Source organism: Dendroctonus ponderosae, unplaced genomic scaffold (assembly GCF_020466585.1).
Source record: "Dendroctonus ponderosae isolate FM_Combo_2020 unplaced genomic scaffold, Dpon_F_20191213v2 Dpon_F_20191213_2, whole genome shotgun sequence".
Classification (NCBI taxonomy): domain Eukaryota; kingdom Metazoa; phylum Arthropoda; class Insecta; order Coleoptera; family Curculionidae; genus Dendroctonus; species Dendroctonus ponderosae.
In genome coordinates this window covers 13,209,921-13,225,926 of record NW_026018165.1, presented here as the reverse complement: position 1 = coordinate 13,225,926, position 16,006 = coordinate 13,209,921, and the positions used below count along the sequence as shown (strand labels likewise).

The following is a 16,006-nucleotide window of genomic DNA, read 5'->3' as shown; positions in this document are numbered from 1 at the left end:
CAGAGATAACTAAATGACCTTTATTCGATGTTTTTCAAGAACCATTGGAGCCACAGAATTCGTTTTGGCATCGTTGGATAGAGAATTGAAAAGCCGATTCAGTTGTAACAACGTGAGTGAGGAAATTCGAGTAGTTTGACCCAGAAAGCGAAATTTAAATATCAAACACTTAGTTACAAGATTATGCCAAAATTTCATGTTTTTCGGCCCGTTTTTGCTCAGATCTCGGAGGCAAAATGCGCAAGAACGCTTATTTGTACATCATTCTAGACAGAAATAAATGGCCTTTTTAGAAAGCGAACCATGGATGGGGAAATGCTGGCAGTTTTCTCAAAAAAGACTTGAATTCAAGAAGTTTTAGATTTGCGTGGTTTTTTTTTGAGTTGCAAAATCCACCTGAACATACCGCTGCTTTTTTCGAAGTTTCTGAAGAACCATTCGAGCCACAGAATTCGTTTTGGTATCATTGGATAGAGAATTGAATGGGGGGGTCATGACCCCCATGACCCCCCCTGGATCCGCCCTTGTTGGGAGTGAACATGTCTGTTAAATTGCACATTCAGCGCCGATTGAAACTAATTGCGCTTGATACTTTCCGACCACTTTTTGTTCTGATTAGGTGACGCTCAATGGTTTGCAAACTATTTATACTTATATATTATTTGTCACTTACTTGTAATAGCAGTCTTTTTCACGTTAAATGCATAGTTTTGGCTAAAATTGAACTTAACTGTATAAACCAACTGACGTTATGGCTGTTTCTTGACAATAACTGACACTACGCGACTATTCAATCTGGGTTCATTTTGCTTTATTAGGTTGGCGATTGGTTAATGTCACTTTTATGACATACTTTTTTTGAATAGACCTGCGAAGAAAATTTTGATTAATAGTAGTTTTCGAGACAAGGGCGAAAAACGGATTTTCGACCTCGTATCGAACAACATTTTTTATTCGAATGAAAAATAACACGAATCATAAGTTATAATAAATAAGAATAGCCAGATATAAAAGGCATCAACTTCATATTTTAAATCTGATGTCAATGTCATTTTTAAAATTGGCACGTTTTAACGTTTGTAATTTTTCAAAAGCGTACTTTTGTAAGCATATACAAGTGAAACAATGATTGTTGAAAATTCAAGTGCTGCTTTCACGGTATGGTGTTTGCATAAGTTGCATATTTTGCATGAAAGTTGMGCTATTTAAAAAAATCGTGTTTTGCTTGTGGAAACATCGGCGAGCGCAGAAAAATAGACCATTSGAACGACTTTGAGACTGAACTCGCTTCAAAGTTATAATTTAGAAATTGTAAGTAAACTTTAAATTATGATYAATAGTTCTCTATAAACCTATTCATTAAGAAAGCCTGTCATTTAYTTTTTAATAAAAATACTTCAAAATATTTTATGACAGTGGATACGTTCAACTTGTCACATTTACTGTTGCGCAAATGTGMGTAAAASTCCATGCGCAATAGTAAAACAAATGAACAGTAAAGAAAAATGCTTSTTTTGATAAAACAATGATMATCGTKTCTGMTYGAAAAATGGCACTTTTAGATTCATTCAAATAAAAATTAATGTTTTATGACTGCTTTAAACATTTCCAGTGACCGAAAATAGAAAAAAACTGAAGTTTATTGAGCTTGTTGATGGTGCCACCGARACGAAACGTTGCCAAAGACATAACGCATCTGTATAGTAAGAGGGAGTTAGTRAAGTCGATGTCATAAAATCCCAAAGAAAAAAAAATATAAAAAAATCTGTTTATTAAACATTTATACTCTGGCAGTGCACACGTCATTTATAAAATCGATTTTCCCACTATTCAATATAAATAAACTTTCTTGAGCAATGTATTTCATACAAATCAAGCGCGAACTAATGTTACTCTTCTATCCGGCTACAATTTCATAAATTGTTTATATTACTTTTGGCACTTAATTATAATATGGACACACAGATTATGTACATAATAGTTCATTTAGTAGGTACCTCTTAGCTTTATACATGCAACTGATTCGTGTTTACTGTTGTACGAGCCATCGCTCGATAGAATATTCTAATGCGGAAATCCATCTAAAAACAAAACAATATGAAAAACCAAAGTGGTTTTAATTAGTATTCAATCACCTTCGTCGGTCAGTATCTGATTCGGCGTGAAAATAATAATGTTTCTTAGTTGGGTCTGGAGGAACGATCTCAAATGAGTGTTTTTTTGAGGATGAAGATTGCTGAACGCGATAACCCTGAAGTAAAGCTACTCCTAAAAACCCCATGTAAATTTTTACTCGCATCTACCCTGATTTTAATTACTTACCAAACGCGTTACTCGCGTTGGAATCTTGATAAAAGTACAGAGCGGCGTCTTTAAGGACGCAATATCGACGACTCCAGGATTTCCATTGCGTTCCCAGTTTGATAAGATACCCGAAACAGTCAGGATCACTAATTGAGTTGGGACTCAACGTTAGATTCCGCTTGGTTTCTTCTAAATATTCATCTACGGCTTGACACTCGCTTAAGGTCTTTTCGATTACTTCCACCTAATCGATGTGAAACGTATGCAATATAAATCAGCTACTTAAAAAGTCTTGCATTAACTACCCATCGACTTCTGGCCTCCAAAGTATCTGCAGCCAAATAAAGCGGAACTGCTTCCTCCTTTTGAATGACGAATTTGTTGGGCTTAGATAGTTCGGTGTCGGTATCTAACTCTCGAATCTCCTGATCGAAGAGCATCACTACTCCTACAGGCTGTTTATCCTATGAAAGTAATTAATGCGTATAAATTGAGTGGCATTTTATGAAAATTTCATTGAGCTAAGCCGAAACTATATACCTGAACAGAGAAAGCACTTGAATAAAAAACCTTCCGCTTTGAGAAGCAAAGAATCATTTGAAAAATGCGCTCGGAAAAGGCTTAGATCTGAATCACTCACGTACACTATCAGTCTTATAATAATAAAGGCAATTATCCTTTTTTAGACAAAACCATCGTCGCGTCCACTTGTTCGTTGTATTTCCTTTGGCGTAACCACTCATCTTCCATAGATACCCACTGTATAGCGTGTAAGAATCCGATAGTTCTTTGGCCGAATTCAACGCGTAGCTTGTACGAGCAACCTACAAGATACAAATTTCAAAAACCACACCTAAAACACAGTTTTTGGTAAGCAATTGCTTACTTCTAATGTTAGAGTGTCGCTGCCAGCATGAGCGATTTGCACCACATCGGAGTGACTGCGATCCAGCACATTAACTCCATTGACCGAAATTATGATATCGCCTACTTCCAGTCCTGAAGACTCGGCCGGAGTGTTTGGCTCGATGACGGTCACAACCACTGGCTTGGATCCATGAATTCTGAAGCCAAATTCGTCAGAATCGCGTTGGACGACGATGGTTTTGTCCGATTCTGGAACACAACAATGATTCAACAACTAACTGAGTGCTTTTAAGCTACCAGAATGTACAATAAATGCGTTAGTAACAGCTAGGCCTGAGTAACTCAGAGAATTTTTAGGAGTTGGCGCAGTGCTACGCATATGGATTGGTGCGTCAGCCAACCCAATGCACCGGCACAGTAACTCAGTTCCGCCACTGGAAAAATGTTGATTACTTTTTTTACTTTTTTTAGATTTATTTTAAATGCCATTAATTCCAAAATTTTCCAAGCCAATTTTCTAGTTTCACTTAAAAATGTATTTTCCGCGAAAAATTACGAAATAAATTTCAAATCCGTCGTCGTTTTGTAAAAAGTTTTGAAATCCCTTCCCAGCTTCGAATTTGGAACAATAACCAAACAATTTTCTATCAAAAAACGAACAGAATAAGCAAAAGTTTATAACAGATTATTTAGAAATCTCGTCACCTCTATTCCTCTGAAGACTGTAGAATTTGTTAAAAAATGTGTTTTTTTAGTTTTGACTGAATTTTTTTTACTTTCTACTCGAAACCGCTCTATTTTRAAGAGTTYCAGTWAAAAATACTGACGATCTGGAGGACTTTTACGCGAAAAATTACAAGATTAATTTATAGCTTTTTAAAATTTTACAAAAAATTTTTGCAGTGTCGAAATCGGGGCARAAATWAAAATACATTCCTCCTGTTTTTTCTTGAAAACTATTAAGGTTTCCTCCAAAACCGATCGCAAAACTGAAAGTTTTTAATCGAAAACGCAACAAAGCATTATTTTTCGATTTTCTTGTTTTTTGGCAATAATGGTGTGTTTTCAGCCAAAAATGACAAAATTAATTTTGCTAGAAAATTCGCCACATTCATCGGTTTGCAGGGAACTTTAGAAAACCCATTTCAGCTTCGAATTTGGCACGAAAACCAAATAATTTTATGAAGTTTTTTCCAGAGAGCAAAAGTTTACAACAAATTATTGGGATAATTCACCGCCCTCAATGCTCTGAAGATTTATAAAGTTTCTTTAAATTTTCAGGTAATTCCAGTTTTACCAAAGTTTCTACTAAGCAAATCTTTCTGCGCAAAAATTGTATTATTTTTAATTTTAACTAAAATACTGGCAATCTTCAGGTATTGTCTGTGAAAAATTATAAGAAAAAATTTATTGGAACATTCGCCTCCTTAACTGCTTTGCAAAAATTTTTCAAGCTTCGAAAAAATTAGGAGATCGAGTTTACAAGAAAACTCGTCGACTTTATTTGGACTCAGTTCTGTAGCAGGGAAAATCTAGATGACTTTTTTTAGTTGTTTGAACAAAGTAGTAAAACGTTACTCAGAAAAAATGTTGATGACCTTTTTTTAGATGTGAAAATTCCAGTCTCGTGTCTCGTAAAGCTTAAACTGAGTTAACTCAGAGAATTGCAACAACTCAATAGCACAACTCAACACAGTGTTATCCAGGCCTTGTAACAGCACCCTATCAGTTGCACTCAATACCAACCGTTACTCTTTCCGGAAATCAGTTTTAAAGCATTGTTTTCTCTGCACCATATGGTAAGCATCAATTTTAGGATTTCCTCCAGTTTCTGTTTCATATCCGCACTACTTCCGATAACGCAACTTGATTCACTATCTAATAAGAAATAATAATACTTACAACATTTTATCAAATTTTCATGAGAAGTTCCAGTTTTGAAAAAATCAGTGCAAGTAATAATAGGAAATCGCCCAGAGCAACATAATGTAATATTCCGAATATTCTTAAAACTCAATATTAACACAACATGTTTTTCGCTTGATGGTTTCCACACTTTGGAGGCATCTTTTTAATATGGACGAGATAATCGAGCATTGGCGAAATAACTGGAACATCTGGAAACTTTGGATAAACACCTGGCCTGCTATTATATGTGTGTTTCATTTTAACTAAAACAAGATCAATTAAGCCTTTGCAATCTGAGTGAATCCAAATTTCGTGAATGTTTTGTAAGATAGTGAGTGATTCGGAACAACTGCTATTGAAAAATTTACGAGAAAAACTTACCAAAAGCCATGGCAGGCTATTTTTAAGAAAATGGAGAACACGTTTCTGTCCGGCGGCCCGCACGTTTCGATTTAAGTTATTTTGAATCATTCTGTTCCTGTGGAATGAAAATTGTGCAGAGATTTATTTTGATTCCGTTACATTTATAGAACTCCTGGTCATTTACGAGTTTAGACGAGGAATTTATAGTGGCAATACCCAACACTTTCTACACATATACAGGGCCAATGAATTTTATTGGTCCAATCAATGTTTTACTGATAAATTGTGTTTTATCTCAAAGTGCTACAGGGGGCGATAACTACTTTTTTCTGTGCAAAACAACCATCGGTCGACAAAAAAACGTTTTGAAGAAGCGCTTTTGAAGGAACGGAGCGTGATTCCAGGAAAATTAACCCTGAAATCCAAGGAAATATAATCTTCCTCACGTTATTTATATTGACTGTTGTTATTTATATAGGTTAATAAGAAGCACTATGTATATGTAAATAAGGCATTTTACCAAAATACCTCTTGAAACCGTTTACACAGTGTGTGCAATTCTGCGTTAAAAATTAGGATAAACATGTTTCTATAAAGACTCTTTAAAAATATTTTTTTAAATCCACTATGAAAAAAGTGGCAAACTTTCCGACACCCTTTATAAACAACCTTCTACAAAGTTCAATTAGATCGCGATTTTAATTGCGGAGTACTTCTGTGCTTGCTGATAGGTTGACCGTCACTTACCACAGCCTAGTAAGTTAACCTTAATGCTTACCAAATGATTTAAAATATAACCGCTTATACATATCTACATAGGGTTTTCGATGGACAACTCGATGTGCGACGCCATGGTATCGTTCACTAAAGTTATGCTCCGATTCGGTGCTCGAGATGGAGTCTCGTCGAACTGATTCCGGCTCTGAAACACCAACAAAAATCAAGAAGTTTGCCCTTCAAACGCTGATTTTTTATATTTCATATATTCAATCTATTGCATCGCATTGCAGCGAAAAGTGCGAATGGATCAATTGGTCTTTCGACACTTGGCCAAATGTCTTCAGAAGAGGATTTTTCAATAATCCCTAAACGAAGAGCAGAGCCGGTTTGCTTCTGCTATGTGACTATTGGAATCACTGTAAAAATGACGCGGAAAAGTAAAATTTATTTCATCAGAGCCGCGAAAAGCCAAGAAGAAGCGAATTGTCTCATTGTGTCGAGGCTTGGTTAACGACGCAATCAATTTCTTCAGCATTAGCGGATGAGCTAGAAGAACTTGAATCAAAGCTGTTGGAAAAACTGAAGACCAAATCAACTCAGGCCTCAAAATGTCGGCATCCAGATTTGGACCCAATTATTCAAAATTATTGTGAACCTATGGACTATGGGTATATACGACGTGTTTAGTGTTTACCTGTCGGTGAGAAGAATGCAAGAACTTTGTCCGCCTCGTTGATGCAGAACCACTGGCCGGAACGGTAGCAACCGGGATACACACCCTGGTCGTTATCTTCCTCTGGGGCTCCTGGTAGGATGCTGGGGCTGCTGTCTGCTGCTTTGAGGTGCTCCTTGCTGCAGTAGGGAGAGCGCTGCATCGGCCGTAATCGTCCTCGTAAAGTCGCTGTGGCTCCACCGCGTTCTTCTGACTGGGGAAATACTCATTAGGTTCCGTAATGCACCTGCTTGCTTCATAAAGCCATCCGCATTTCACCGGCTATAGCTTGATTTAGCAGTGTCAGTCTTCCGTTACCTTCGCTCGCATGTCCGGTCTGTATCGATGGCGTTTTTGCTCGTGCTGACTCTTCTCCTCTGACTTCAGCCGTTTGTCCGATTTTTTGAACAGTCTGCCCACTTTGATTTTGGGCGAGTCTTCAAAACCCGCGGGAGGTTGCACGATCACTTGTTGCTGATGTCCGTTGCTGCTTAAGCTTTTTTCCGCTTCATCCGTATTCACTTCCACCTAGACCATTAAAACATGCGGGATATCAGGAGTTTTTGAACTCCCGATCTTTACCTCTTTTCCGCAATGTAGGCAATGCATGTGATGGTCAGTTGCGTGGCTGTTGGGTTCGCTGTAGAAAACGCTGTCGCTCCCTGGGCTAACGGATCGCAACGACTCAGCGCTCAGAGCCTTTAGGGTGGTTGTGTCCTTTGCTGAAGCTGTAGGGCTTTTCTGAGCGTCTGCATGTTTGGAGTAGGCGCTAATAACACAATGATCCACAGTTAAAAAGAACTCACTCATCCTTTGCTACTTACTTTGCATGCTCATACTCCAAGTTACCAGGTTGTGCGGATTTCTTGGCAGACTTCCTTCTGGATAAACTGCCTGGCAAACTGGATGGCTGATAGTCCACGTCGTTCTTTTTTTGGCTCTTCTGGCTGACTGGAGATCGAGGCAACGACTTTCGCCTGGACGATTCTTTGTTTTTCTTCGATTTTCTAGGCGAAGTTTGGCTGATCGTGTACTCTCGTCCAGTACTGGACTCGTCGGATGTGGCTTTGTAACTTCGGTCTTCCAGGTAAAGGGTTTTGTCCTTGTGTGGCGATTTGCGTCCTGCAATACAAATCATTCCAATTACTAAAATGCAGATATAACTGAAAATATAGTTTTTACCTTGAAAGCTCTTTTTGTGTCCCTGCAATGGGCTTCGTGTTCTAACTTTGGACCGCTTCCCTTTCTCAGGGGCAACTTTGAGGCTTTCCTGCTGCGGCGAGGGTTTGCTATCATTGTTTTTGTGCCTCGTTTTGCTGCTGCTGCCGCTTCTTGAGCCATTGGCCAGRTCCAGTTGGAACTCCTTTCTTCTCTTCGKGGTTGTTTCTTCGCGCTTGGTCAAACTRAAATAGAATTCCTGARWTACTACGGTACAACTATGCGCTTTGATTAGCCATCACAGTTTTACGAARTGCGAAATGAATGGAAAACGTACTCGTCCTCCAAGGGAGATTCACAGTACCCGGAAGATGAATATTGGATRTTGCTTTCCTCATCGTCCGACCAGACTTTAGTTCGGTTTTCWGAAGGCACCGAATAACTGAGAAAACAGGAAATTACCTTTCAAGGAGATCGGGAGTAGATCCGCCAACGCTGTAGCTCCCACAAGAACTGCTGTCTTCTGATGGAGTGGAACGACCAGTCCGAATCTGCGGCACGGGAGTATGAGAATAACTAACGCTGGCAGGATTTGTGTCCATGGGGAGATATCGATCCGATGATATTGATGGGGAAATTGAAGGAACCACCTAGGCAAGTAAACTTATTTTAGTTGCCCTTTTAAGCGTGTTATGTGAATCTTCTAAATTAAAATAGATATCCGCTCGGTTGAGAAGAAAAATTGTATGTACGATGGGTTTATGGTCTACCCTTTACCTGCTGGAGCAGCAGAACCACTGCAAAAAAGAACTTACCATATCGTCTAATGTAAATGCATCTAAAGAGCCTTTGGCACTGTCGAAACTGGAACCTCCGCCGTCTGGTTTCTTATCCTGGCTCATTAGTTGTAATTTAGGATCCTGAAGCATATGATTGAGTGTAGAGTTATCAGCTCCCTACAGTGAAACATAAAGTTTGAAAATTTGTCAGACAGGAGTGTGAATGAATAAAAAACTTAAAAGTTACTTGGACAAGACATACCTGAAACGAAGCACTTTTCCTGGAACTATCCGTACCGGAATTGGCTGTAATGTAATCATCAGTGGTGGTACTTTCCGAAAGATCAGTGTTTGTCTTGCAGGAATCAGTGCGAGCCAGCACAAGCTCAGGAACAACGGCTGGAAGCGGCGATTCCGCTAAAACTTGAGGAAATTCGGACACTTTTCTCCGTCTAGAAGGCGACATAGCGCGTGGTTGCCCGATTCTCAGGCAAGAAGAGCTTTGTTTGGTGATCACTTGCAGCGTGTTTGGCACCTTGAGCTGCTAAAACGCGCTTCGTTAGTTAGTTAACTCTTCGTTAGTTAGTCATCTCTTGCCTTGTTAGGGCTTATTTCTATGGCCAGTTTTGGACGAATGTCCTGTTCAAGGCACTCTTTGTCCAAGTCTTCAGTATCCATGGAAGAGCGTTGCTGATGTTGCCACATTAGCAGGTGTTTCCGTCTGGATGATGGTGTCAGGAGAGCAGTGGAGCCTAAAAAAATCAATGTGGAAAATTCAGAAAATAGTTATAAAAGAAGCTGAACTACCCAAAGGTGCACTTTCTGGTGTGTTGATAACTGTTCCATTATCAGTACCGGATTCGACCTGCAAAACTGTAACTTGGGATTCGTTCCAAATATCGTCCGATTGATCTCTGGAAAGTTAAAACAGCATTAAAAAGATCATTTTCGCCAGTTACTTAAATACCTCGTATCATTTGCTAGTGAGTCACTAGATGCAAAGGGCGAAGGAGTCAAATCAGTTCGTAAATAAATGGACGGCACAATTGATTCATCAGCTGAAGGGCTCCTTTCGCTGATGACTTCCAGGTCTTTGTCCAGAGATTCTTGCCTGCAAACGGCGCAACTTAAACAAATATTACAGAAATATTTCCTGGTTATCACCGGTTGTAGTCCCTATGGTAAAACAGGTTTTCGTGGAATTCTTCATCAATAGAATCTTGCGGGTTAATGCTTCCATCAATAGAAGAATATATGTTCTCTTCTAGAGGTTTGCAGATTCCTTCGTGCTTTATTGGAGCTGAAACATCGAAGTTTCAACAATTCTTATTAGTTCAAGTTGTTCTCATTTGCTATTGGGATTGGTGAAGATGTATTTTTAATGCCTCACATTGGCCGCTTAAGGGAAATTTACCTTTCTGAAAATGTGGTACGAATTTCGACACTTCATCGGCAACCTGCACATTTTCGTGGCTAATTGAACTGAACGAACGCATATTGGGTACCACTCCATCATCTGAATTATTAAGGCGCCGCTTCTCCATCAAGATCACGCCATCGGAAAATGTCTTGACTAGCGGCGGTTTGCTCAGCGTTCCCAAACCAGTTCGAACTTGCGGTTTGAAATCGATGAAAATCTCCTTCTTCGCCTCGACGGAATCTTCAGATCCATGATCGTCCGACTTGGAGATCGACGAAGATTCACTTTGGGGCTGATCTTCCGACGGAAGATTTGCGATTGGAGGCGATGTGTCGATGTATGGGGATCTTGGAGGCTCATCGGACTGAGTTCTAAGCGTAGAAAATTTAGGAGTGATTTTTTAGGAGAAAAGTCCTTGAATGAAATATGATTTTACCGGTGAAGTGGCTCATGATCACCATTTCCGAAGAAATGACGGTCTTCTTGGGATGTGGATGGAAACTTATGGCCAGCCTCTGATAAGGATTTTATTAGCTTACGCCCATTGATGCCGTTAGTTTGAGCTGCTTGGGAGACCATCTTCACCTAGTAATTGATTTAACAGAGATCAAAATAGATGTAGAAGGAAGCATTTGATTCGTTGGTTGATTTTTTGGAATGTTGGTTAGACCAACGTTTTGGTCTTGGTTAGTATTTATATGATCTTAAATCTGTTTATTTATGTTCTGAGCAACGTCTTACCCTCTGTACTGTTCTAGGACTAAGGCTGACGTGCGCTAATGATTTCCGTGCCAAAATATTATCAGTTTGTGTCGCTTGCGTCTTCATCGGGCCTCTCTTGACTTTTTCTGGAACTCAAAACGTTAATCATGCTGCCCAGAAAACGATGCTAATTGAATTTACCCAGCACGATCTTGTCCATAAATTCCGGCTGTTTCGTGATCGCCTGAGACGCATCGATTTTCTTGACTTCCAGCAGCCGCTCCTGGCTTCTGGTAATGCGATTCAAATGGCTGGATGAGGAACTCAAAGACGACATTGCGTCGTCGAACGAAGTTAATGTATGCGATCGGGCAAAACTGACGTGCTTTTTGCTAAAATTGCCAGTTTAATTTGGAAATTTTCGCGGTTTCTATTGCTCAAAGTTACCTTTGAGGCATCATCTGATTTCGGTAGGAAATATCGATTATGGACTTGGGTTTTTCCATTCGAATCGATTCGTCGTCGGAGGGCATCCATGTGTATCTGCTTGGGTCGGCGTATGGTTTTCTTCGAAAATATGAAGATTTTAGATCGTGATCATGCGAATACATTTCGGGTGTGACTGGGGACCATGGGTATCTGAGGCAAAAAAGTCCATAAAAATATTTTTTTGATTGTTTTTTTTTCTCAGAAAACCCGATTAAAAAAAAACAGAATAAATGGCAATTTTTCTTTTAACTTTGTCAAACTTTCGAATAGTCCACTCGATTGCTGATATTTACATTCAAATGCTTAAAGACAAGCACCCATATCATGTATCTTTGCCTTGAATAAACTGCAAAATAATAGCTTACCTTTGCTTCTTGGGAAACGGGGCATATTCATATGGATGGCGTTTATACAATTCATACAAATTTTCGTCGGAGGAAACCTTTTGTCGAACACAAGCCGTCAAGAATGAAGAGGCACTGCGGGATGAGCATGACGAATTGTGATGTGAAGAAAGGCACCTAAAATATATGCCAAAAATTGACGAAGATTGTAACAATGTAAAATAACTATCCAATGTACCCAAAGAAACTGTAGCTGCCATTTTCTAAAGCACCCAAGCCTCTGTCTGATATGCAGTATTGCTCCAGAATATCCTGCTTACTGTAGTGAGCTACAGATTTGCCGGACGAATTTTCGGCACGTTTTTCATGCCCGTACAACCGACCCATTATTTCATCTTCAGAGCCATAGTTAAAATTTTGGTGCTGAATATCTGACTGGAAAAGAATAATAAAAAATTTATTTTTTTGTAATACCGTACAAATCTTTCTGTGGATAAATCTGGCAAATGGATGAATAAACCAGCGCTCAAAAATCTCACTTCAATTTATGAATTTTCTTTGGTAGCAAAAAGTTTTCAACATTTTTTACTTAATGACCTCTTAATAGCTGCACTTGAAAAGGGAAAAGTTAATAAAAATAGTAAGAGGCAACAGCAAATTTGCAGCAAAGAAAACGAGGAATTGCTAATGTAACATACGTTCGTCTTTAGAAAATAGCAAATAAGATGTGGCGATTTGAAAATGTTATCGCATATAAATTTCCGGTTTTATTCATTAATATAGAAGGAATATGAGGAAAAGTTCAAATTTATTCAACCACAATCAATAAAAACGGCACAATAGAAAAATTACTTATATCGAATTATGGTGTCGTAAACAGGCTCTTTGCTTCCAGAACTAGATTTATTAAATTGGTTTTCATTTATATGTTTACTTATTTATTTGTCGTGTTATTTTTTCTCCTGTGGTGGTTCTATTTTTCGAAAAGTTTGTTTGACTTTAGTCATCTGATTATTTTCCCTCAAAACACACATTAATAAATTTGGTATCAAACTTAACAAAAATACCACTAGAATTTAATAAAAAGTACTGCTTTAAACACATTTACCTGTGTTGAAACGTCGAACTGATTCAGCGCAAATCTGGAAGTTCCAACATGACCTGAGGACAAAATTCGTAATGATTATCTCTAACTGTTAATTAACTGATAGTTACGGCTAAAATCAATCGTTCCGTATCTTTTCAGTGAAAAAGGAGCAAATTTAATACCTGTTTGATGGTCAAATGGATCCTTTTTTAGTGCACTTCTCATTCCTAAAACAACCATTAGTGAAAAAGTATTTGAAGCGATTGAGTGTGGAAAGTAAAGTACTTATTTATATTTTCATTAAATTTTCTTTTCGGACATTTGATTAGCGATTGCAACCATTCCAGCAAATGTAATAATTTATCAATCAAACTCACAGAGTTTGGAAAATTTTATTTAAAACATATCGCAAAATGTTTAGTTCAAAAAATTCATTATTTAAAAAATGTTTAGTCAAATTTAGCCGTATTTGGGAAAGCAAATGAGTTTTTTACACTTTTAATTCATCGATTTGTAGGGAACTTTAGAAAACCACTTTCAGCTTCAAATTTGGCACAAAAACCAAATAATTTAATTCAGTTTTTTACCGAAAGTAACTAAGATTATCTCAAAAAAAATATCTGGAAAATTCGCCGCTCTCACAGCTCTGAATATTTGCAAAGTTCCTTTAACAAAGATTATTTTAAGGAATTCTTTCTAGGCAAAAATCACATTATTTTTTAGTTTTATTTAAAATACTGACAATCAAGTATTTTCTGCGAAAAATTATAAGGTAAATTTTATTATTTAACACTCGCCTCCTTAACCGCTTCGCAAACATTTATGGGAAACTTTTTGCTGCTTCGAATTATGGTCAAAACCCCAATAATTAATTCTGGGTCTTTTCTCAAAAATAATATTCCCCAACTGAAAAAGCAAAAGTTTCTAATCATTTATTTGGAGAACTGGGGTTTCTTCACTTTTAGGTCAATATTTCTAAACAGAAAAACCGCGTTTTTCCTAACGTTTTACTATAAAATACTGACAAACTAAATCTTTTATGCAAAAAATTAAAAGATTGATTTTACATGAAAACTCGTCGACTTTCTTTGGACTCAGTTCCGTTGTTGGAAAAATCTAGATTACTTTTCTAGTTGTTTGAACAAAGTAGTAAAATGTTACTCAGAAAAAATGTTGATGACCTTTCTTTTAGATGTAAAAATTCCTTTACCTATCTACTTTAAACTCTACATATATCAGATCAAAAATCAATAAGTTGGGCTTAAATCGGAATGAAAGCTACAGTTTAGATAAATAATGAATATTTAACATGCATTAGTTAATATGAGGCCATATTTCGTTCAATACACGAAGTGCTAATGTTAGGAAACCATCTGATTACATATATGCAGAAAATTTCGCATTTAAACAAGCTAAAAATCAGTTTCAATTCAATATCAAAACGTATTAGTGAGGATATTTGCAAAAAAATCCTAACTTTGTGGAAGCTTTGAGTAAAGTTGGAAAAAATCGAATTTGGCAGTCGTCACCCCTCGAACGTGACTACGTTGAATCAAAAGGTCAATGAAGTGCACGGTGTTTTCTCGTAATCAGTGCCCTAATTTTGGGCAAAATCACTGCTAGTTTTCCGAATAAAATCTCGAAATTTTGCGAATAACCACATGGAATTAGAGGTCAGAAATACGTGTCATGGCTCCAGGTCAGGATGGTTTTAAATCCGATGAAGCAATTTTCAGAACCTGGACGTTTTATAAAATTGCGCTAATCAAACAGCACTTACCTTTGAATTCTTCTAATATAAAATTGCTATTTAAGCCACTAAAACGTTAAATATTCTTGCTAATTTTACCGTCGTCTATTGGTCTCTTTTATTATTAAAAAGGTATTTAGCCGTACCTAATTGGTCCCACCATAAAATATCTATATAAATATAATCTAGGAAAATAAGTGAATTAATTCTCTGGAGAGGATAAGGCCCTTTACGTTCTGGTTGTTGCCCTATTGAATATAATCCACGACAATCGAGTTTCTCTTGTTTTGGGTAAAAAATGTAAAATTCTGCGTAAAAATTAGTTGTATATAGCACCGAAACGTCAATAATTTAATAATAAATTACACCTTGCGTGTCGTCACATCGACATATTTCGCGAACGAGGATCTTGGATCCGTTTACGGGATTTCTGGTTCACGGGATGCCAGGGATTCTGCAGCCTGCGCAGACCCCTGCCGAATGCTGCAAAAAGGGCCGAAGCTGAAGCTGCAAACGGCAGACGCTCTAATTTTTGGCCCAAACAATCAGCTGCTCGCTCTGACCTAGCTCGAGACTCGTCATGTTGTATTGATAACGTGACATGCATCCGTTCATTCCAATAGTTCGACGTTTCGCTTGTAACTACAGCAAACATTCTCTAAGACGGTGCCAAGGCTCCGTCCCTTGCGCTGTCGCTTCTAAAAAAATAAACATAATTGAGAAGACTTAATCCTAAAGGAATCAAAGAGTACATGAATGGAAAAAATAATTTTGAGGCGTGGTAAACACAATTAATCATTGAAAATAAGCCCTAAGAAATTCGTTTTACATATTTTGCAACTATAAACTGAAGGGAGATTCGTATCGTCTTAACATCAAGAATGCGTTGCGGGATAGAAAATAAGAAGACGGAACCCATGTTTTCTGAAATAACCGAGGTAAACTCAAATATATTCTCAATTAAATTCAAAACGTATTTATTATATATTATTACAAAACGGTAATGATGTTTATCATTTTATGTTAAATATGAAAGATTACAAAATAGATATCTAAATATTGATTATTTGTTGTTACAAAATAAAATAACAAATAATAGAACATATTATTGCATTAAAAGTTATTAATAATAGTTGTGACACTTTATTTGCACTTAATCTTGAGCGTTTTTCATAAATTGACCCAGTCTTCTTTAGAAAATATCCGCTGAACATCTGGTTTAACAATTGTCTCCGATGAAAATCGCTAAACAAGTAGGTAGTAATATTTTACCGAATCGTGCAAAACATTACAAATGGACATCATCAGGGCAGCATCTGGACTACAGACGGAGAGTAAGACATAGGGAATCGGTACCGGGATTGTATCGATACGATTTAATTTAATTTAATCTTTTCTTGATA

General features: G+C 37.5%; 1 protein-coding gene and 1 long non-coding RNA gene across 6 annotated transcripts; one reads left to right on the top strand and one right to left on the bottom strand.

The window, feature by feature from the left end:
* Positions 1-1,274: 1,274 nt before the first annotated feature.
* Positions 1,275-1,790, top strand: LOC125503484. Its single transcript, XR_007280900.1, has 2 exons — positions 1,275-1,311; positions 1,613-1,790. It is a non-coding gene; the product is annotated as an uncharacterized LOC125503484 (long non-coding RNA).
* Positions 1,752-15,000, bottom strand: LOC109544411. 5 transcript variants are annotated; one of them, XM_048663924.1, is made up of 29 exons: positions 14,634-14,999; positions 13,036-13,080; positions 12,875-12,927; positions 12,005-12,201; positions 11,788-11,943; positions 11,381-11,572; positions 11,135-11,325; positions 10,973-11,079; positions 10,668-10,816; positions 10,226-10,602; positions 9,976-10,111; positions 9,779-9,922; positions 9,619-9,725; positions 9,409-9,563; positions 9,074-9,352; positions 8,848-8,988; positions 8,495-8,682; positions 8,057-8,277; positions 7,699-7,996; positions 7,457-7,643; positions 7,193-7,402; positions 6,857-7,088; positions 6,221-6,364; positions 3,191-3,420; positions 2,949-3,128; positions 2,610-2,768; positions 2,323-2,548; positions 2,136-2,268; positions 1,752-2,081 (listed from the first exon to the last, which is right to left on the bottom strand). In XM_048663924.1, the coding sequence occupies exons 2-29, from the start codon at positions 13,076-13,078 to the stop codon at positions 2,030-2,032; spliced, it is 4,887 nt and encodes a 1,628-aa protein (XP_048519881.1). In that variant the 5' UTR covers positions 13,079-13,080; positions 14,634-14,999; the 3' UTR covers positions 1,752-2,029. The 5 variants fall into 5 exon arrangements, with proteins under 5 accessions (XP_048519881.1, XP_048519882.1, XP_019770536.1 ...); XM_048663925.1 differs by having other exon boundaries at positions 11,381-11,500; positions 14,634-14,998; XM_048663926.1 differs by lacking the exons at positions 1,752-2,081; positions 2,136-2,268; positions 2,323-2,548; positions 2,610-2,768; positions 2,949-3,128 and having other exon boundaries at positions 3,344-3,420; positions 6,857-7,084; positions 14,634-15,000.
* Positions 15,001-16,006: the final 1,006 nt, after the last annotated feature.